Below are 21706 nucleotides of genomic sequence, written 5' to 3' on the forward strand. Positions count from 1 at the left end.
TTGAATAGAAAAGCTTTCAGCATCCCCTTTTTTCAATTGAACAATGTGATAAGAGAAATCTGATCAGAGCTCATTCAAGCACCATTGGCAGCATGTTAAGTAAATTCTCCTCTTACGGAAACTCAATTTGGCACCGTTAATCTAACTAGGAATACTGCTCTGCGTGGAGCCACTGAAACATTAGGTACTCCTCGTATGTTGCAGTGTCTGCTGCCTCTGTCCTGTGTGGTGGATTTGCTGGGGCCTTTATATCTCTCTGTGACCTCAGTCTAACCCTATCTATCATTCTCAGTTTATCCACCCCTCCCTGTTGTCTTCCACCTGCTGACAAAGCCCTCTCTGCTCTGCCTCCACTGTAGTCGCTCACCCTCTACCTAATCCTTAATCTTACCCTCGTCTCACTCCTGTATTAGTCGCCATATTCCTGAAATCTCCTCTTCTCACATCTCCTTTCATCCCTTCCCTCCCTTCTCCTCTCCCTCCTTAGCCTCACCTCTCTTGATGCCATCTCCTTCGAGGCATCCTATCATTCATCTCCTCTTTCTATGCACACACTCTAACCTCTGCTTGTATCCAAATCCTCTTCTTCTCCGCAGCTGCCCTGAACTGGCTGCTCCAGCTGTTGCTGGTCCATTGACACAGTTCAAACAAAAGGGCTTAGAGCGTCCCACAGCTGTGAACGTGGAGGGAGCGAGCGAGCCAAAACAGATGCACAGGCGCAGCAGCAGAGAAGGCCGGTTTGGGCATGTCTGCGCTTGTGCTAATGGTATTTAACGCTTTCAAACTTGCTCTTCCTCTCTGGACTCGTAGATAGAGAATGGCCGTGCACTTTGCTTGTCATAGAGGAAGAATTAAAAGGTGTGAGCATTGTGAGCATGAATATTCTCATGACTCAGGCCTGCCTACAGTCTCTACAGCCCCCTCACTGATATGACAACCTGCTCTCCCTGATCATCTGGCTCAGCATCCAGAGAGAAGCCAGTGGGGGGGTTGGTCTTATTACCTTTTCAGCGTGACAACACAGATGGTCAGCCAGACAGATAGATTGATGGGGATATATGTGCTATTTATTGCGGGGAAGCAGATAGTGACACCATAGCTCAGGTGGTGAAATGTACACCGGTTATTGTGTTCCATCAGGCTGATGAAATACCATTGTTTAGGTGGCATCCAACCTGCTCCTGCTCCGCTGGGGCAGTTGGAAGATGACATGTTTTGTTTTTCTCAACCCCCCCCCCACACACACACACACTTTACCCATGATGCCTTTCACCACAAGTGGGTTGAGATGGTCTCACAAGGCCTGTCTCCATGACAACGAGCCATGAGCACTCATAGAAAGACCAGATCTGTTTCCTGCGGCACCATGCTAGCTGCAAGATAGTACACCTGATAGGAAGCTCTTGTTCTTTTTTTAAATTTATTTTAGCTTTAATTTGGATCCAGCACTGTGAGCAAATGCTGCATGTGTGTTGTGATGCTTGGGGGACCTGGTTCAGCAGGAAAAAAAGATCAGAAAACTTTCTTTTTTATTTATATCTTAGGAGAACACGATGGGAGGGGGGAAAAATTATATGGCTGTGCAATGCACCACAAAGCTTTTTAGGGTTGAATAATAAGATCACATCCACTGTCATTTGTCCTCTTTCACATTTTTACCAATGACTGAAGTGCACACTTAATTTTTTTTCAGCATAAAAATAGCCTTGTCTTGAATTATGCATGGCTTTGTGTGCCAGCTTGGAGGGTAAAAGTTTGGAGTAGGAACCGTGTATTAGTCAGATACAAGGAGGGGCTGGGACTGATATTACCTCACGTTTCCTATGACCCCGGAGCTACAGTGCCATACACACACATAAAAGCACACACACATACAAACACACATAAAGATGGCAGATGGCACAGCATCATGGGGGAGATTGGCACTCACTCTCTCACACTTCCCTTTTCTCGCTCTTAAACAGCCCACAGACACACAAATATACACACACACACATTCATAAACACACACACACACACACACGTTGTGGATCAGAGGTACAGGATGAAGCACGGCTTACTGCAGGCATGAGCTGCACCGCCCTGGTTACATTTTTAGCAGTGGAAATAAACTATCTGAGGCTCTTCTCTAACAAGAAAACACACCTGTCACTCAAATACTGTGATTCTTTGCCCTGAATATCAATGAATCTGGAGACTCGAGTGCCTCAACTAAAATCTCTATCACTGTTGCTTAATGCTGCAGAATGCTGAAATTAGGACTATGGTTGCTCCACACGCCCAAACAGTGTTATCATGGGAAGTATTGACAAATAGCAATAACATTCCCATCCAGAAGCAACAATTTTCATCACTGGTTTGAAGCTGTAAACAAGGATTACTGCTTGAGTTTCAAATAACTCTGCTGAGAGCAAATATGACTCATGGAAACAGCAATCCCACACCAAACCTGTAGGCACGGAAGGAAAGCCCATACATGTAATTATGTATTATGTGTTGTTTTTTTCTAGCAGTATACTGCTAAAACAGGTCCTCATTCACCCATTAGTCGATCAGAAAATGTAGTCACTAACATGGATTCTGGCTTTTATAATCATTTAACACTTTATTCTGACTAATTGACTAGCTTGATTTGTCACTTTAAATGTAATCACGGGGGGGTGACTGCTGGTCAAACAAAGGCAATTTTAAGACATCGCTCTGAACTGTGGTTGATAATAAAAATAATTTAATGAGGTTAACACCTATAGAAAAGACACCTTGTATTTTCTCGTGAAATCATAAATGACTCCATTCTTAAGTGTGTCTGTGTTTAGCCTACTCTCAGCCTTATTTCAGTATTATTATGTGTTTTTAGTACTGTTTGATCTGTTGGCTGATTTTGTATTGTTTTTATATGCTACTGTCTTGGCCAGGTATCTCTTGCTAAAGAGGTTTCCAACCTCTATGAGACTTACCTAGTTAAAATAAGGTTAAATAAATCATAAACAATCATGAGGAAATTACCTGTTGCATTTTTGAGTTCACAAGTTCACAAAAATATTTTTTTCTATTTATTTGAAAAATATATGTTTTCTTGTTCATGTCTGGAATAATAGAGGGAGAATACAATAACGGTTTGATGACATATCCATTTACTTATTTTTATTTATTCTTTCTTTTCATCTAGGTTAAAGGCTACAGTGTGTGGTAGGTGAGTACAGACATTAGATCTGTACTTGTGTTGATAATGTGTTAATAAATTGTTGCAACTGAAGGTTTTTAATTTCAATATTGTAAATTTTGCACATTTTCTGCCTCCCTTTTTGATGAAAATGTATGTATTCAACTGTGGAGTGTGCACTCTCTGTATGAGTGCTTTCAAATCTCTCTTACATGTCCACGTGTCTCCACTGGGAAGTATCCTTTTATATTTTATTATGTGATCTTCAAAAAAAGAAAACGGCATGATTTTATCCAAGTCATAAAAATAGCTTTCTTAGGATCATGACAAAACAGAATAAATAATTGTATCCACCCACATCCTCTCTCTGGCTTTCTCTGGCAGGGAGCATGAGTTTTGCTTGCGGCCACAATTTAATTAACTGATCACCTGCAGCTAACAGGGGAGAGGACATGTGCACTAAGCATTAAAAGACGACTGAATGACAAACTTCTGCTTATATAAGATTTTCTCAACTCTACACTTTGATTTCCTTCATTTTAGCCCCATTTACTGCAACATCCTCGCTGTCGGACCATTCTGTTTAATCCTAGCAGGAAGTGAAGAAGCTATCAGCCTTTCAAACTGCACAACATCAGCACATCAATAGAATTGCACACCAGCATGACCATTACGTCTGACCATTTCAACTGTTAGATCACTTTTCCCCATTAAAATATTCTGCATATACTTCGGTTTTTGTTCATCACGACTCCATTTCATAGCCAAGACAACACATGGATTTGTGATTGAGGAACAAAAGGAGGGGTGGAGAGAGAAGCGTGACTGAAACTTTCTCCCTCCCCAATCCTAATGTGCTAAAATAACCAAACTCAAAGTTTCCCTTTGACCTCAGTCTCTGCATGTCCAGGATATAGCAAAGCTGCGGCAGCCCAACAATAGCGCGGCAAATGTACACCCACGCATCTTAAAGGGGCTCCAAGGTCAGACAAACCAACACAGCTCAAAAGAGGCATCCAGTAATGGATGCATCAGCCTCGGATGAGCCTGCAACAGATGGCGTGGCTCCCGCTAAGCAGGAAATGTATTACCAAATGGTATAAAAGTACATATAGGGCAGATTATCGGTGGGGATCAGAACAGAGGGAACACAGTAAAAGTATTTATAGGTTAAGTGAAAGTTACAGTTAGTGTTGCTGAAACATTTCATTTAAATTAGATACTGTAAGGAGGCTATCATAATATCATATATCTGTTAAATATAGCCACATTATCATTAGAATATAATGTAATGCAATATTTGTTTAAATTACATTAAATTACAGTTCATGATTCTCTAACCTTTATTTCAACAACTAATGGTCCTTTAATCAATCTCTAATGTAGTGCCACGTGTTTTCTGAGGTGCTACTTTCACTCACTAACTGCTTATGCTCACTTTAACAAAGCACAATTTCTTTTCACATCTTTAAGGTATTTCTTTGAAAATACAGGCCCAAATAGACCTGATTCTCAGTTGCAATAACAGCTGAATGTTGTGTATAATATTTTTATTTTTTGAACATCAAAGTAAGTAAGAGTCACTGTGAATGTGCCCACAATATATATGCTTTAACAAGTCCCAAATTTGGTTTAAAAAGGGAGCTATGCATCACACAAACCTCACAGCTTCAATTTCAACAATTTTCATGCTTTCAAATAAGTTGAAGGATTACTTGCTCCTCCATGAGCTGACTCAATTTTTCAAACCCTTAGGCTCATAAACCTCTTTCAAATCCCTTAGGGTAATGCCAAAAATGCAATGTCATCCAACATGGCTGGGTTTTTATCATGCAAAATTTTTTTACATTTTGCAGATACAGTTTCACCTGACAGGTGAAAGTTTTCAGAACAACAAAGTGCGTGCATGTCCACATACAGACCTACGCAATGTTCACTCAGCTGAAGTGACTACACAGAGCTCGCAAACACCCAACATATTTCCTAATTTCTGTCAGTGACCTCTCTCTCTGCTGCTTGGTCTTCAGAGGCAGCCGATCTTCTGTGCAGCGGCTCATTACGCAGGCTGATGGTTGAGTCCTTGTCAACTCACTGTCCAATTAGCATATCTAAGGCTGGCACACACTCTTATCCTAGCGGGAGAGAGAACTGTGTATACATACTGATGTCCACATAGTTATGCACTTGCATGTATATCCCTAATTGTTAAACAGCTCTGACATATGAGAGAAGAAGTATTGTTTAAATTATCCGATTACAGGGTCAATCCCTGATTCAAATATAAGCCACACGGTTGCTTCTTCACATTAATCCGAAACACTGTTAATAAATGTATTTTAAATAAATTATCACTGGTTAAGTTTTGTTATTTTTGGGCAAATTAATGATTTAGTTTGTAATTAGTGATTTCGTTCATAATTTAGTTTAGTAATTAATAATTTAATAATGAGAATGCATTGCTTATGACACTGTTTGTGGCTATAAGAGGATGAGAACGGTGTGAAAGGCTTTTTCCCATCATTCTTTAAAGCAAAACACCAATTTGTACAGTGTAAATATATTTTACATGAATATATTTGTGTCATCTATCTATCTATCTATCTATCTATCTATCTATCTATCTATCTATCTATCTATCTATCTATCTATCTATCTATCTATCTATCTATCTATCTATCTATCTATCTATCTATCTATCTATCTATCTATCTATCTATCTATCTATATTCACGTATGGCTGTCATCCCCAAAATTTTCACCATCATTTCTCAATAAAATGAATGATTATCAAGCAGCGCACACACACACAAACAGTAAAGACCCTGTCAGCCAAGACACACCGCAGCCAATTAGTGAGCTTTTCCTGGAGCAGGACTAAGGCTCCCTGACAACAGAGAACACCTTCATCTCCCTGGACGTCACTGTCATCATCCCAGCCATCATCATATTTCGATTGTGCTTCATTAATGAGACATGCCAGCCATTTTCCCCTCACTGTTTCAGCTGTTAAGCAAAACCTACACATCAGTCAGACGACAAAGTCAGGTTCTGTAAAGCAGATTTCAGGGCTTGCGGATAAGCGTGTCTTGAGAGTGATAACAGCAGCCTCGAGAAACACAGCGCTCTGTTTTAAAAACCTCATATTGATTGATTATTCATATAGAATTATTCAGTGGGGATGTCATTAATGTTAGCTCCGTAGATGAACGTCAAATGGATTCATCCTTTTATTGATTTATAGAATGAATATCATCATCCTTTGCAAGCACACAACATTGCAAATATCAACACACACCTGGCACAACACCATACCGCTTTACAAGCACTGATCTGCACTACGTGTTCACTGTTACCCACTCGTGTGCTGCAGTCTTGAATCAACCCTTTATTCATTCTTTGCTTATGTAAAATACCTCCGGTCCCTTTGGGAGGTGCTTATTAATTTTCTGGAGACACACTGTTGTGTTTGCCCATGATCCAACTCTCTCCTGTGTATTTGTGCTGCCATGGTATCACCTGTCTGGATTGGTCACATGATATGTTGTCCACTGAGAGCTCATTATCTCACAACTGCAACACAGCTTTGCAACAACACTGAGATCATCTATAGAACAATGACATACATTTCACACTCCTTACTGTTCGGTATATGGTCTTTAGTAACGGCCTATTCATAGCACCAAGATGTAGCCAAAAAAGCTGATTACTGACAATTTACATGGCCATTAACCTAAAGAATTCACTACTGAATAGAAGTAGTATTGATTTCTGAGGCTGCATATGCTGATGAACAAATCCTATTTACGTGCTGCACAGGCGACCAGCCTTAGCAGTTCTGTCACTAACCAGCCATTGCCTGACTTCCTGATGGAGATGAGATTTGTGACGCCAAATGAATTTCTCCTTGAGGGACGATAAAGTTGTGAATAGAATTGAAAACCGGAGTAATGGGGTAGAAAAACTGCATTTGTCCTCTGTCTCATTGCTGAAATCAGATGGAGAGTGTGTCCCGGTAAGTGAAGCGATGAAATGCTTGTCAAGGGTAACAGACTTGCGCACGGATGCTTTCCACCAATGACTAGCCATTACTCTCACCTCCGTCAAACAAATGCTTCATCCACCCTGGCATGCTTCAGCACTGGGGAGACAGAGTAATCATGAAATGCCACAAACAAATGTGGGGCTGTATTCAAGAGCCATGCCAACCAGTCCCCACTACCACCACTTGCACCTACACACACACACACACGCACACAAACAGACACACAGACACACACACACACACACACACACACACAAACACACACACATCACAGACGGCTGAATGTTTCTGCTGACCCCAGAGAGAGTCTAATCTTCTAGCTTTTAGTTTTCTGTCTGTGAGTTGTGATGATGAAACAGAGCTGCAAGGTTCCTGGACATTGTCCCTCTTCCATCCTGCATGGTAAAGGTCTTTCAGTAGAGCAGAGCTGTTTTACTGATGCAAGAGAGATGTCCTTTTCTTTTCTTGGATTTGTAGAGCTGACAACAGTAGGGCACACATAGCTTGGATAGGTGGCACAGTCACCATGTCTATTTGTTAGGTAATGTAGAATTACTCAGATATTTTTTAAAGAAGGCTACCATGCTCTAACGTTAGCATGGTAACATGCTCACAATGCTAACAAGCTGATGTTAAGCAGGTGTAATGCTTAGCCTATGTTCACCATCATAGTTTAGCGTGTCAGCATGCTAACATTTGCAAATAACACACAAACTAAACACAAAGTACAGCTGAGGGTGATGCGAATGCTATTAGTTTAGCAGGTACAACCATAAACCAAAGTAATGGACAAACTGAAATTTTTTCACCTGATGATGGGTGAAAACTTAAGGGAGCATCATAGTTATTACAATTCTTCCTGAGGGGGACATGAATGTCACCAAATTTCATGGCAATCCATCAAATAGTTGTTGAGACATTTCACTCAAAACCACAAATTCAGTCTCATGGTGGCATTAGAAGAAAAGTCAAGGTATCACCAAAGTCATCACATCCTGTGGTGACCATTAGCATCTGTACTCAATTTCAACTCAACAGCAATGTCTCTTTTCAGAAGTCATGACCCAGTTACTCAAGATAATCCACAGACCTTGTTTCAGTTTCATGTAGGAACTATTTAGTTTTTACCGATAGTTAAAACTTAAACGTCTCACAACAAGGTCTGTGTCTCCCAGTCTCTGGGTTAGTTACTCTTTTTGTCTTTTAACGGCTGACTAGATAGGGAGCACCAGCAGAATGCATTCTTGATCTTTGCCCTCTCCCAACACTAAAAAGTATGACATATTCACACACAGGGCTATGAAAGCTAAGCTAAGCTAATCATATGCTGTCTTTTGTCACACAATGAATATAATGAGATAATGGCCCTTGACTCATAATAAGACTTAGTAAGAAAAGGTATTACATGACGGACACAGAGATGTTGCTGTTTGCATTAGCATTCATATGTTTTCATCCCACCAAAATAAAGCAAAGCCAAGTAAAAATCTTATTATTTCATGTTTTCAAAGATCTCAAAAATATTTTGGCACCCATCCAGTCCAAATGAATTCATCCAACCCTCTGCACCAAGAGTTGAAAATACTCTTGAGGTCTTGTCAAGCTCTCGAAGCAAGGTGCATAGAATATTCTGCCGTTTGAACATTTATTGGCGGCTAACTGTACACTTCAAAGTGGAGGGTGCCCACTCTTTCTCCAAGTTCTGATTAGGCCATTTGTCTCCTGCTTTGTCAGGCATCTTGTCATTCAGCTCTACCCTCCTAATGACTCCTGTCAGTCAGGGATGTAACTGTCAAACCGAGTCAATGGCTGCACCCCCTCCTCCCATGATTGGATAATGAACTGTGTACATCAACACATTTAGCCATTTTCAGCGCAAATGTCAGCAGAATAAAAAGCTCAGAAAACATGTTTCGTGTCATGCAACGTGCAGAAACTACTGGAGACTCTGTAAAACTTCAGCTGACAAAGACAACAGCGAAATCTCATTGGGGATGAGAAGAATGAGTTCGCTGTTGACGAACAGAGGAGGGTTGACCAGAGGACAGCGAGGCAGCAGCAGCACCAACGGGGAGATGATGCCCTCTTTTGCATAAGGGAGGAGAGGGAGAGGAGGAGGGGGAGGGGTGAAGAGGAAGGTGAAGATGTCTTCAGATGTGGCAGTTGTGATGAAAAGAGAGGCGAACGACTGAAGACAAGAGGTGGAAAAGAGAGGAAGAGAAGAGAGGTAGTGGAGGAGTGTGCATTATTCATCCCTGCTGACACATCAGAAACTCTGATTCATCTGAAGAAGGGCATCAGTCAAGTCACAACCTATCTCTTAGCCTTCACTCATATGTACACACGGAAACACAGCCAAACGATGAACACACGCACACACATAATTGCAAATGACCTCCTGGTTGAAAAAAGGATAATTATGGGTCTGGCTCGCTATAGAGACCCTCAGAAACAGACTGAGAGGGGTCTTTACACAACAAGGCTATGGCAGAGTTTCTATCACGTCTAATATTTTATTTAAATGTAAATATAAATAACCTGTCTACATAGTTCACCCACAGCTAGGGAGGACATCAAACCAGTCAAAATTAGGCTAAAAAGTAGGCAGACTTGGGTCTAAATGATAATGCAGTGTGATATTTCTTAAATCACTTTACACAGAGTTATTTTTAAGTGTTATTTGTAGTACTCCACTATCTTGGAATGAAAAGACTATGTTTTGTTTTTGTTTGTTGTTGAATTGAATGATCATTTACTGCTTATCAGCAAAATTGCATCCAGATGACATGATCATATTGTGTTATATTATTATCTATTTCAAACCAATAATTGAAGTTTTTGTTTTACACAATCATGTGCAAATGTTTAATGGATATTTGATGATGCACACATTCATTATTTGTTGTGGGTAGTTTTGAGTTTTTATGATTAGATGTGACGATTCATTGTGGCACAATATGAACTCCATACAGTCGAACACAGCTATTGTGCTATGTGATTGGAGCTCATTGACTGTTTGTGTGTTCCCATAGCAATCACACCAATTAGGGCTGGCCGATATGGTTGAAATGAATATAAATATAGTATTTTTTCAAAATCAATATACATTATTATATAGCTAATGTATACAAGTTCACACATTAAATAATCAGAGTGCAATGAACTTTGCTCTGCATTACATCAGGCAAAACTCTTCACACGTGTAAAACAAGAACTTAAATACCTCCTTTATAACCTTTATATTTATAATATATTGATAATATGATTTCACAGAAAGTCCATAAATAAAAATGTTGATTTATTGCCCAACTAGAGATAATGTATTTCAAGAGACTTGCTGGTTAGGCAAAGGTTAAATTAATAAATAAAGATTTTTCATGTTATTGTACATCCTGGATCCTCTGTTGCTTTTCCTGAAGGTTCTTCCTATCTATGTATAGATATACAGTATATCCTAGCTTTATATATACAATTGTTGTGTCAAGATATCAAGACGGTTACTGTATAGTTCAACATCAGAAAGAGTATTCTTCTTAATATTGTTAATAATTTATAAGTAAGAATTTCACCACCATATTGCCCAGCCCTACAGGGTTCACTCTGCATGCTGTATGCATTGTTTTCAGCAGCCCCTGAATAAACAAGAGAAGCAGACAAAAGCTCACTGTTTGGAAGGCTTTGAAAAGGTCAATTAATATCAATGCCTAGACAACAACAAAGTTTCTGTCTGCTTGTAATACAGGTGGCTACGCTCCCAGCATCAAAGTAGCATGCCTCCTTCCAGCTGACTGCTGCAACAAAGCTAATGGAGAGTGTGCAAATCCATGGATGGGCATAAAATGCAACACAGGGGAGGAAAGTAGAGAACGGAGCAGATAGGGTAATGCTGCTGTGAGAATCTGGGAATAAGACTTCAATGAGGCCTTTGACGTGAAACCAAAGCTGCTCCACTGGGAGCGCACGTCATCCGGCATATTCAAGTCTGGATGGATCTTACAGTGGAATCTGCTTGGAAGGAGCAGGGAACCATTGAGGCCTATGGTTGAACCCTGTGAAATGCTATTTAAGGGAGTACATGCCATCACTAATTTCATAAGCTGTACGGCTCCTAACAGTGCCTAGATGAATACCTGTGGGGCCGAGCATTTCTTGAGGAGCATATTTGATCTGAGAGACAGGAAATTTGCCAGTTGAATTATTCTGCTTCCACATAATGACTTTTCCCTGTCAAAATAATGCAAATATCTAGATCCCTGGCCCTTTCATGAAAGTGTGTGGCTAGTGTACTTCTGTCAGGCAGGGAGTGGAATTTAAGAAGCCAGGGGGACAAAAATCTGGGGTTCTATTAAAGAGAAGAATCCATGTGTAAAAATGACTGATTAAAATAATTAGGGATGTGGAAATGGTCTGGAACAATAACCAGCAAACGCACAGTGCCCCAGGGAAAATGTCCCATCTGTGTGTGAGGAGGAAGACCTCCCTCGGATTCACCACGACAGTGCAATTTTCCAGTTTACACAGGCCACACAGTGGAAATACAGAAAACCTAAACAGGCATTTGGAGTGTACATGATTAAATCCCAAACGAGCAATAGCCCTCGGAAAATGTGTCAGGATGAATCGATGTATGATTAAATTACACTCTGCCTGCACACGAGTGGCTGCGTTAACAGCAAATCCTACTGCGTATAATTATAGACATATGAGAGGTCTATGGACTACAAAACACTGCCTATATGTGCAGATGGGCTTGTTTTAAGTAATGCTTGAGAGTAGCAGATGCAGCAGCCACTCTATTGTCTAGAAAACAGTCTTGCTAAATAAGTCCATCCGCCTTGCCACCTGGTGCCTTCCATACCAAAAAATCATTCTAATATTAGTATAATGGGCCATATGGATTTATAATATGCATGTGATACCCCGCTCAGAAGTGTTGAGTATGACATTATCATAATGGGATTTTTACTTTGCTGTGGCATCATTGAAATATCAACAATGGTAACAGGACTTAGAGCTTCCTCTGACTCCTTGACAAATCTATAGGAAGCAGGTGTTGTATTTATTTTGTCATGAGGGTTGGCGTTTTGTTCTACATTGTTATTGTCTATATTTTCTTCTTTTTCGAGACTTAAAAAAAATCTGTCTTAACATGAGACCCATTATATATCTGGAAAGAGCTTTAAATGGCCATCAGAAAAAGCCACTTTAAATGAGAGTGGATGAGGAACAAAGGCTTTGCCAGTTTGCCCCGGTCCCTAATGCTGCCCAGCCAACAATAAGGAGGGGGGTGAAGGGGGACGCGCACTCGCAGCGCTGTTGCCAACCAGCCTGGTCTGCTCAACCCCGCGGTCTGATTTTCACCCAAACGTTTGGAACAAAGTCTCGAGTGATGCTGAGATGACAGAGAAAAAAAACGCAAAGGAGGCTCCCGTCCCCTGAGATAGGCTAAACGGGGAAATGTCACCCCGGCAGAGGGTGAAATGTCTTTAGTTTCCAAAAAGGGCTATTCGACAAGTGAAAATAACCCGTCTGGGTGGGGTGCACGGCTGCAAACATGAACTGTATAAGCTGGTTACCTTGGAAGAAAGTGCTCCGTCTTCTTTACTGTCTGGTAGATTCATGTGGGTGGATTTGCAGCTGGAAGCTTCCTCGGAAACAGCAAGGATAAATGTAATCCAGTGGCAGCAGAGCTCCACTCAGAGAAAGGTCTGTCTTTGTGGAGGATGCATGCACACATCGCCGGCGTTTCCCCCCACCGTCCTGGCTGTCGACCGACCTCTTGGGAGCGCAGCGGGTCACGGCAGCTCCTCAGCCCTTTTGTCGGGAGAGCATGGCTGGTCGGGCGGCCTCAGATACTGCTGGTTGATGTCATTGATACTCCCTGCCTTCTTCCTTTCCTTAATGCCCTCTTTCTTCCCTCACTCTCCTCTCCTCCCCCTCCCCGCTCTATCTATCTCTGTCTCTCTCTCTCTCTCTCTCTCTCTCTCTCTCTCTCTCAAACACACACCGGAGCTCTTCCCCTCCCCCCTACACATGACGTGATGCAGGCAAGATCTCCAATAGCAACCGTATCCCCCATCACCCCTATTACCCCCAATACCACCCCATCCCCACCTCCTCCAGCTCTGGCTGGATCGCTGACTGGTGCAAAGAGGTGGTTGCTGATGTAGGTTGGTCTTGTGTATTGGTGACTGATTTTTCCGCTGTGCTCCCCAGGGGCTAAAATGAAGATGAGCACCTTGAACTCCAGTAGATTCCCATTATACAGGCTAGTGTCTAATTATAGCTGTTGGCAGATTCAGAGCCCCAGAACAGCTCCTACAGAGCAGAACTCCCTCACTAAATTATAGCTGGACACTAAAATAGTGTAGGGAAAACACAACTCACTGTGGGACATTGTGGGAATATATTAATAACACCATAGTACAATAATATAGGATAAGGTAACTATGTACTTCTTGTTGAGGAGATGCTGGGCGTTAATAACCTCACAGTTATTTGTTCTGTGGGAGACCTACACTCAGTTGTCAGTTTATTTTAGTTAAAAACTAATGCAGACTAATACAACAACCGTGGAATAAATCCTACCTCGAATGTTATAATGTTCAGTTTATGTTTAAACTGATTCAGAGAGGTGTTCATTCAACTGTATTGTCATTTTTGGGTGTAGTTTGTGGTGCTGTTGAACTGTATTGCATTATACTGAGAGATGTTTCTAATGTTTTGCCCTCCACATTCATACCACACATAACGTGGACCAAATATATTTTCTGGGTTTGTCCTTTAATTTCATCATATTGGCAAGAGATCAAAGAGACAATTAAATGCATGGACTAGATGGCTCTTTTGTCATATATGATGGGCAAAAAACGTTGGGCTGCTAGCATGAAAGCATCACATGGAAACAGCTGAACACCAACCAAGGACAACTGGATTGCAACTGTAGTATCTGCCCTTTACCTTATAACATGAGCAATATGTAAAATTCTGGGGGAAATGGACCTTATATATGTGCAGATGTAACCCAACACATAGTGTTTGTCACTGAAAGATCCTGTTCTGGTACAATTATTGTGTTGCCCATGTCAACCCACTAATTTTGCTTGAAAATATAAATAAAAAATGAAATTTATAGCCCTAATTATAAAAGCTGCCACATAGGCGAACACAGGCCTTTATTTTTAGGGTTCGGTCTTATTTAGGTCACACAACAACAAACAACCGCCACAAGGGCCAATGAGGTGTTGGAGGATGACAATTCAGGACCGTGTGAACGAGGCTTTATTCTAACATCTTTGTTGGCCCCGTGCAGCGCTCTGCAAACAGATTCAGAGTCAGCAACTCTGCCTGCCTGTATTTCTGTTCATCCAGATTTATTACAAATGCATATTCAGGCCTGCCTAATAGCTTGGTAAAAAGTCATTCTCAACGACTCATTCTCTCTTTCTTGCTCTCTGACACAAAGTCTGCTTGACAGACTGTGAGAAAGAGACAGGAAAATTAACCAACTGCCACCACTTCTGATGGTAATTGGAAGCTACAGTTTTTCAGTCTATCACACAGACTTAAAGGGACAAAGGCAACCACTCTGATTGATTTTCTTTGTTGCTAGTGACATCTAGTGGGAAGTTACTATTATGTGATGTTGCATTTACTTGAGATCGAAAGCGTTAACACAAAAGGTTCATGAATCCAGGATCAGGTATGTCAGTGTTTCTCTGGCAAGTCTCTTTTGTTGGCAGAAAGAAACACTCCCCAAAATGAGTTTTACTTCATGACACTAAAAAGCACTGAAATTACCACACAGAACATATTTATAAGAGATGTGCTTCGAATTGGTGGTTCACCTCTTTGTCTGTATGCAGCACAGGAGACATTTTCTCCGTGTCCCAACATTTGCAGCTGTCTTTGACCTCTTAACCTCCTGCTTCCAATGCCAATTTTTTAATTTATGTCAATTACCACAATCACCTGGCACCCTTTACAGAAAAGTCAGAGGTCAGGTCAGCTATAAGAGAGCTATTGGATCTATGATATTTAGCAGGGTGGATGCATGTTGTCACAGGGACTTGAACGCCTCTTTACCAGCTGGTGTTCCTCTCCTGACTATGCTGACATGACACCAGTCACATTTAAAGTATCAATGCACAGTAACAAGAGCAGCTCATTAATATTTCAGGGTAAGCTAACTTTCAATTACAATACAACTTTCATTACAATAAATTAGCTCATATTGTTTCTGTTTCCCTTCAGAATAATGCAGTCTCTGTTGTCTGTGTACGGTCTCTGCCAGTCACCCTGTGACCTGCCTGACTGTATAGCATTACACTATTCCCATTTTCAGAGTTGAAGCTAGGGCAAAAGATCCCTAAAATTAGCAGGGTAAGTGTCCTGTCTCTACCACTGCCCTGCAGCAGTGACGTTAATTGCACTCTATTTATACTTTAAGAGTGCAGGACTCAGAAAGATCAAGTTTCTGTTATGCTTTATTTCAGTGTCCTCAGGTTTATGTGAGCAGAGCAGTGGAAAGCCCATGTTTGGTCTAAAGAGCTGAATTAAGTGGGCACTGATTATTTTCTAATATTCTGCTAATGCAACACTTTGCATGCACTCCAATATAATGTGTCCTCCACTTTCTAAATACGTTTTCTGGACCTGGCTGCCCTGATGGGGTGGTAGGGTTTTTATGTCCTGCTATTGCAACCATTTCAATCCATCGAAATATGTATAATGATGCTCTTAATGCAAATGCTGCATCTGTAAGTAACAGTACTCAATAACTAGTGAAAGATCAGAGCACAGAGATTCATTTTCAATTTTCGGATACTTAATGCTTCGTTTCCAAATCAAAAACAATTCAAAGTGAGATTTTCCACATGTAGAAAAGGCACAACAAAACTGAGATCACCCACACACAAGCACACACCGATTATGTTGTGACACTGAATTTTATTCAAGTATCTCCAACACACTTTTGTTCTTGAGTTATCATCAGTTAAACGAATCAGTTGAGAAAGAGAAAGGCAGTTACTGTTCATAGCCTGAATGTAAGTTGTCTATTTAGGATTTGGAGCCTCTCAGTGTGCATTCAACTTACTTGGTGTTGCTTAGCACAGACAGACAAATAAAACATTCATGATGACACAAGATAAACAAAAGAGAGACTATTAAAAATAAGACTAAGATGCAGGAAGGAAATAGAATCTGTTCCATTTCTGTGAACTGCATCTGAGATTAAAGGGAAAATTCACTCCACAACAGAAATGACACATGATCTCAGACAGATAACTTGTGACTTTTCTTGTGGATACAAACACGAGGGCTTAAGCTCTGTTGTGATCATCACAAAATGCCCTAGTTCTGATGCTGCTTCTTTGACAGTGAATTAAATATCTTTGTTGACATTGACACTACCTAGAAGTAGAGGGATGTAGGCACACTTTAGGCTCTAGTTTGAAATAGTTCATTTGGACATAGGCAGAAATTTCAAGAAATTATTCTTAGTTTATAAATTCAGAAGATGCCAATTCATTGTCAGTGAAGCAGCCGCAGGTTTCAGTCAAGATAAGCATGTAAAATGGAAGAATAATCCCATGTAAAATCTGTTTATGTAGTGAATTTTTGCTTGAACAACGTTGCCTCTGATCACAAACTGCATAGGTTATAAATGTCTGTGTAGAGACTGGGGAGTGTTAGCCAAACAACGGTACCAGCTTTTTTTTTTACTTAGTCAAAAGGGATACCACTCACCCTCACTCTCATAAAAGTCTTTCGAAATGATGGCTCTGCAGGCAAATCATGTCACAGTCTGAAATATCAAATATCTTCTGGAACTGGAAGCTTCATGTATGTCTCACCTTTAGATTATTACTTTTGCTTATAATTAAAAAGATAAGTTGCTTTAGTTGCTTTTCATTTTGCCACCAGTTTAGTCTGTAACAGAACATGGCTCCATGGCTGACATTTGGCACAGTAAATTCAACATCTTCCCATATCAAAGAAACATAGCAGATGGTACATGTGAACAAGCAGAACCAAGCAGAAATTGCCAACAAGCAAGTTTGGGTGGTTGAGTTTGTTCAAACACATCCTTTCTGAATCAATCTGCAAAACAACAAGTGAGTTACCATATTCACTCTTCATTTTCATGCATGTTAATCTGGCTAGTATGATCAGATTCTTCCAATCAGTAATACTAAAACCCATCTTTCATACAGTCCAGCCACCACCAACCACACAAGCACCATTATACTGTAAGTCTCCTTTTTACTGGGACTAAAAGAGGGAAAATGCATTAAAACCTATATCAAGTTGAAGTTCCACTCTGCTTTAAACAGCAGTAGAAACCAACAATCACTTTGAAAGTCTTTGTGACTTAACATTAGAATCAAGCGATAACTGACCGGATCTCAGCCCGAGATTTAAGCCTAGAGGCTGGCTGTTTATTGCTATGATTTGGTCTGACACAAGGTTGGTAGGGCCAGGAGCGAAGCGGTTTAAAAGGAAACAAAGATGAGGAGAATGGCATGGAGAATGAAGTTTGTGGCAGGTCATAGTAAGGTATGGGGGGACAACAGGAAGAGTAGTGCAGGGGTGCCTCATCAGGGGACAGTAGTGGGAGTCAGTGCAGCTCAATGAAAGCCTCCATCTCCTCAGAGATGAGTCCCCTGTAGGGCAGTCTGTGCTTTTCAATTGCACGCGCCGCCAGGCACTGAAGGGTGATGTAGTTCAGCGGATAGAGGGCCGGGTGCCCGCTGCTCTGCTCATCCAGCAGCTCGTAGGCTGTCTTCCTCTGTGCATTTGTAGCGTCAAAGTGAGCCCCGGCCTTCATAAGTAGTGCCATATTCTCTGGGCAACCGTTGTTAGCAGCAATGTGCAGTGGAGTGTTGTTCTCACAGTCACGTGAATCGACATCTGCGCCACACTCTAGGAGCAGCGCTGCCACCGCCTGGGAAGGGAAGCGGCCGACAGGGTAGCGGCCCACAGACGTGGTTTCCTTGTCTACAGCCATGTGGAGAGGGGTGAAGCCGCTCCGACCTCGAGGGTTCAACTTTAGCAGACGGTACACTGTGTGCTTCTTCTGATGCTCCTGCTCTGGGCTGCACTCCAGCTTCTCCAGTAGAAAGATGAGGTGAAGGATGATGGAGAGGGCTTTGGTGAACTGAGGAGCTTCTGGAGGGTTGTCCTTCTGTGCCACAGCTCTCTCTACCTCCCTCACACTTTTCCCCAGCACAGTCATCAGATCGTGAAAGGTGATGCGCGTTGACAGGGTGCCTTTGGCCCGGTCTTGAAGAACAAAAGAGAAAAGCTCTGCAAAGGACAGGAAACTGGAGGCTGTCATGGGACTGAGAGGGTCCAGGTTGCTCTGCTGCATGTCTAAAGCATATTTCCACAGGCTGATGCAGCGTTCAAAGTTGCCTGAGTCAGCATACACAGCTCCCCTGTAGCGGATGTAATAAGAGGTGTCTGGGTGCGATGGCCCCAGGATGCGCTCTCGAACCAACAAAGCCTGCATCCTCATTTCATCAGGGTCTGTGATCAAAGCTTCCAGTTCCTCTGCAGTGCTCACCTCCTGTGCACAGCCATAGGCAGGGATAGGGGGCCCAGGTGGAGGCTTGGCCAGGGATCCAGCTTTATCCCCTGGTTGCCTCAGCTCCATGGCCCTTCTCCAGTACCTCATTGCCCCCAAGAGATCCCGCTTTTTGTCCACAAAAGTAGCCCCAAGGAGTTCAAGTGCATCAATGCGTTCCTCTCTGGAAGTGCGAGGCTGGTGGGCGAGGTACTCTACGATGTTGGTGTGACCTGTTACACTTGCAGCGAGGAGTGGGGTCATACCATATCCATCTCTCTCCATGCGAGCACTGCACTTTAGCAGCATCTTCATGATGTCCAGACTGCCTGACTCGGCACAGTCGTGGAGGGCGGTGTTCCCTTTCACACTCTTGCGGTTGACATCCGCACCACGGTCCAGGAGGAACTTGGCTATCTCCTTGTGGCCCTTGTAACAGGAGATCATGAGGCAGGTGTGGCCGTGGCGGTTGGCTACCTCCATGTCAGCTTTGTGCTCCACCAGGTAGCGGACGATCTCCAGGTGACCGTCAAAGCAGGCAGCTCGGAGCGGCGTTGAGTTAGTTAGTGTTGCGTTGTTCACTGAGGCACCGTGTTTTAATAGCGTCTTAACCACAGGGAGGTGACCGGCTGCCGACGCAGCCCACAGCGGCGGAGCCCCCTCGATGGTCTCGCCGTCAAAGTTAACCGCCCCCCCGAGTTCAACATTTGCTTTACAATGTTCAAGGAGGTAATCTACAACATCTAAATGTCCGTATCGAGATGCTATCAACAGAGGGGTGCCTCCCTGTGTTTTCTCCTCGGCTAAAGCCTCCAGCTCCTCAGGAGTTTTGTTGCTCAGCAACTTCTGGATAAGTTTCAGCTTACCATCTCTGGCCGCGTTGAAAACCGCCGTCGTTATATCCATTTTACAGGCTCTGTGCTGCCGCCCTGGACACCAACCCCATAACCACTTGTTTATGGAAAAACTGGCGAGTCTGGTTTTAAACAGCAGAGAGCAGGAATCTTAGTTTGGACTCGGTTTCTAGCTCACATCTTTCTGCCATTTTGAGGGTGCTGTCAAGATGGCGTTTGTGTTGTTTGACAGGTCTATGTTTACGATTGCAGCGAGGCATTGTGGGTGACGTAGTTTGGATGGAATTCCCAGTTCCATGAGCAGGAGGGTTTTTACTTTATAAAGAACGACATTTCCCATGATGCATGTCACTTAAATGACCCACCAGCTGATGGGTTCGTTTGTTATGGTTGTTCGGACCAACAAGGAGCACCTCCTCAGATAAGCAGAGAGTGCCAGTTGATACCCGGCTCTCAAACCAAATACACCCTGAGAAAGAGTACCCAATTTAAATGGTAAGTTAGTCACTGTGGATACGTAAAAACTATGTGTCACACTATAAAAATATGATTTACGTTGTAGAGAGGGGAATTCCAATATCTCTGCAATTGATATTCATACAATCCTACAATAATGTGTGGTTACTTAGATATTAATGCACTAATATATATGTTTTTAAATATTTTTATTGACTCTATATGGAGTTGTGTTATCCCAAATAGACATTTGAAACTCACATAACATAAGCCATTGCAAATAATAGCAAACACATTAATAATTCTATTGCTGGACAAACTGGGAAACTGGCAGAAAGTTTTACAGACAGAGATGAGGCACTGAAGTCTCCTCCTATGTGTAACGATCCCAAACCTACAAAAGAAAGGTGATTCTTTCATTCCCCCATGATGACAATGGCAGATATTTATGTGTGCTCAATTTACAGTATACCCTTTATTCACAAATTACCAAGTCAAGTCAATTTTGTTTATATAACCCAATACCACAAATCACGAATGTGCCTCAAGGGGCATTACAATCTGTACAGCACACACACACAACACCCTTAACCCCAAAAAAAAAAAAAAAAAAAAAAAAACCTAACAGGGAAAAATGGAAGAAACATCAGGAAGAGCAGCAGAGGAGGGATCCCTCTCCCAGGACGGACAGACATACAATAGATGTGGTGTGTACAGAATAGACCAACATAGTAAAATGACAGAATGGAAAATCAGGATGACAACATTTCCAGATAAGCGTGTGTTTATAAAGAATTTTAAGGTCAGACTTAAAAGAAACTATCAACAAACCCTAAACCTACCCAATCATTTCAGATCATCAGTTTCAGTCTTGAGTCTAAATTATTCAGACTAACGAAAGCCAAAATAATCAGTCAGATGACAGTAACCTGAATCTCACAGACACTCCTGCATTGTGAGCACACAACACTGCTGCCAACAGCTTCAGGCTTCTGCAGTCATGTCACATTAATAGGCTAGTGAATAACAAGGTGGCCGAACCATACTCCACCGTTAAAACAGAATTGTTAATATTGTTTGTTAGCATTTTCTTTGGCGGATTAACTGTTCTGTAAATGAAGGGAAGATAACAAAGAATTTAGGTGATTCTATGCCACACTATATCCTGTGTTTGTAGCAGAGTGTTTTTACAACTAGAGGAAAGTAATTAGTTTTCCTTGATGATACTGTGCAATTCCTTGGCAACCAATAACACCCAGATCATATCTTTAGAACCCTGCTATTAAGATGTACAGAACAAATAAACATCTACACAGTAAGTAGCTATGTGGAATTAAGCTGGAAACACATGACTTCATCATCTTGAAGTCTTGAGGAGATCACATTACTTTATCCACCTACGCAGAGTCAGCAGCCAGAATATTGTCTTGAATATTGACATGCATGATGCTGAACACCAGGACCTTACATGCAGAGGAATGTGGATATTGACTTTTCTCTCTGTGTCTCCACAGTAAGTAGATGAAAAATCATCTACCTACTTTCATATGCATAAATGCAGTGTAGCATACAGTATATTGCAGCTGCTGATGAGAGTCGAGCAGCGAAATAGGATTAGAATA

The 21706-nt window shown here is 41.8% G+C and overlaps 2 protein-coding genes across 15 annotated transcripts in view; both read right to left on the reverse strand.

Annotated features, from left to right (window-relative positions):
- Positions 1 to 13162, reverse strand: part of LOC122886309 (receptor-type tyrosine-protein phosphatase S-like) — a 67835-nt gene extending 54673 nt beyond the window's left edge. For 10 of the 14 annotated variants that reach the window (XM_044218316.1, XM_044218315.1, XM_044218313.1 and 7 more), the window contains exon 1: positions 12782 to 13156. The gene's annotated coding sequence lies outside the window, so the exon portion shown is untranslated. Of the gene's footprint in view, positions 1 to 12781 lie in introns of all 14 variants that reach the window. The other 4 variants (XM_044218318.1, XM_044218319.1, XM_044218317.1 and 1 more) reach the window with 3 other exon arrangements.
- A 2972-nt stretch (positions 13163 to 16134) lies between these two features.
- Positions 16135 to 19876, reverse strand: fem1a (fem-1 homolog a). Its single transcript, XM_044218320.1, has one exon. It carries the CDS (start codon positions 19678 to 19680, stop codon positions 17827 to 17829), a length of 1854 nt encoding a protein of 617 aa, XP_044074255.1. The 5' UTR covers positions 19681 to 19876; the 3' UTR covers positions 16135 to 17826.
- Between the last annotated feature and the right edge of the window lie 1830 nt (positions 19877 to 21706).

Source organism: Siniperca chuatsi, linkage group LG13, assembly GCF_020085105.1.
Source record: "Siniperca chuatsi isolate FFG_IHB_CAS linkage group LG13, ASM2008510v1, whole genome shotgun sequence".
NCBI lineage: Eukaryota > Metazoa > Chordata > Actinopteri > Centrarchiformes > Sinipercidae > Siniperca > Siniperca chuatsi.

What these genes read in the sequence shown, in the direction of transcription:
- fem1a (XM_044218320.1), bottom strand. Translation starts at nt 19,680, where the DNA reads ATGGATATAACGACGGCGGTTTTCAACGCGGCCAGAGATGGTAAGCTG.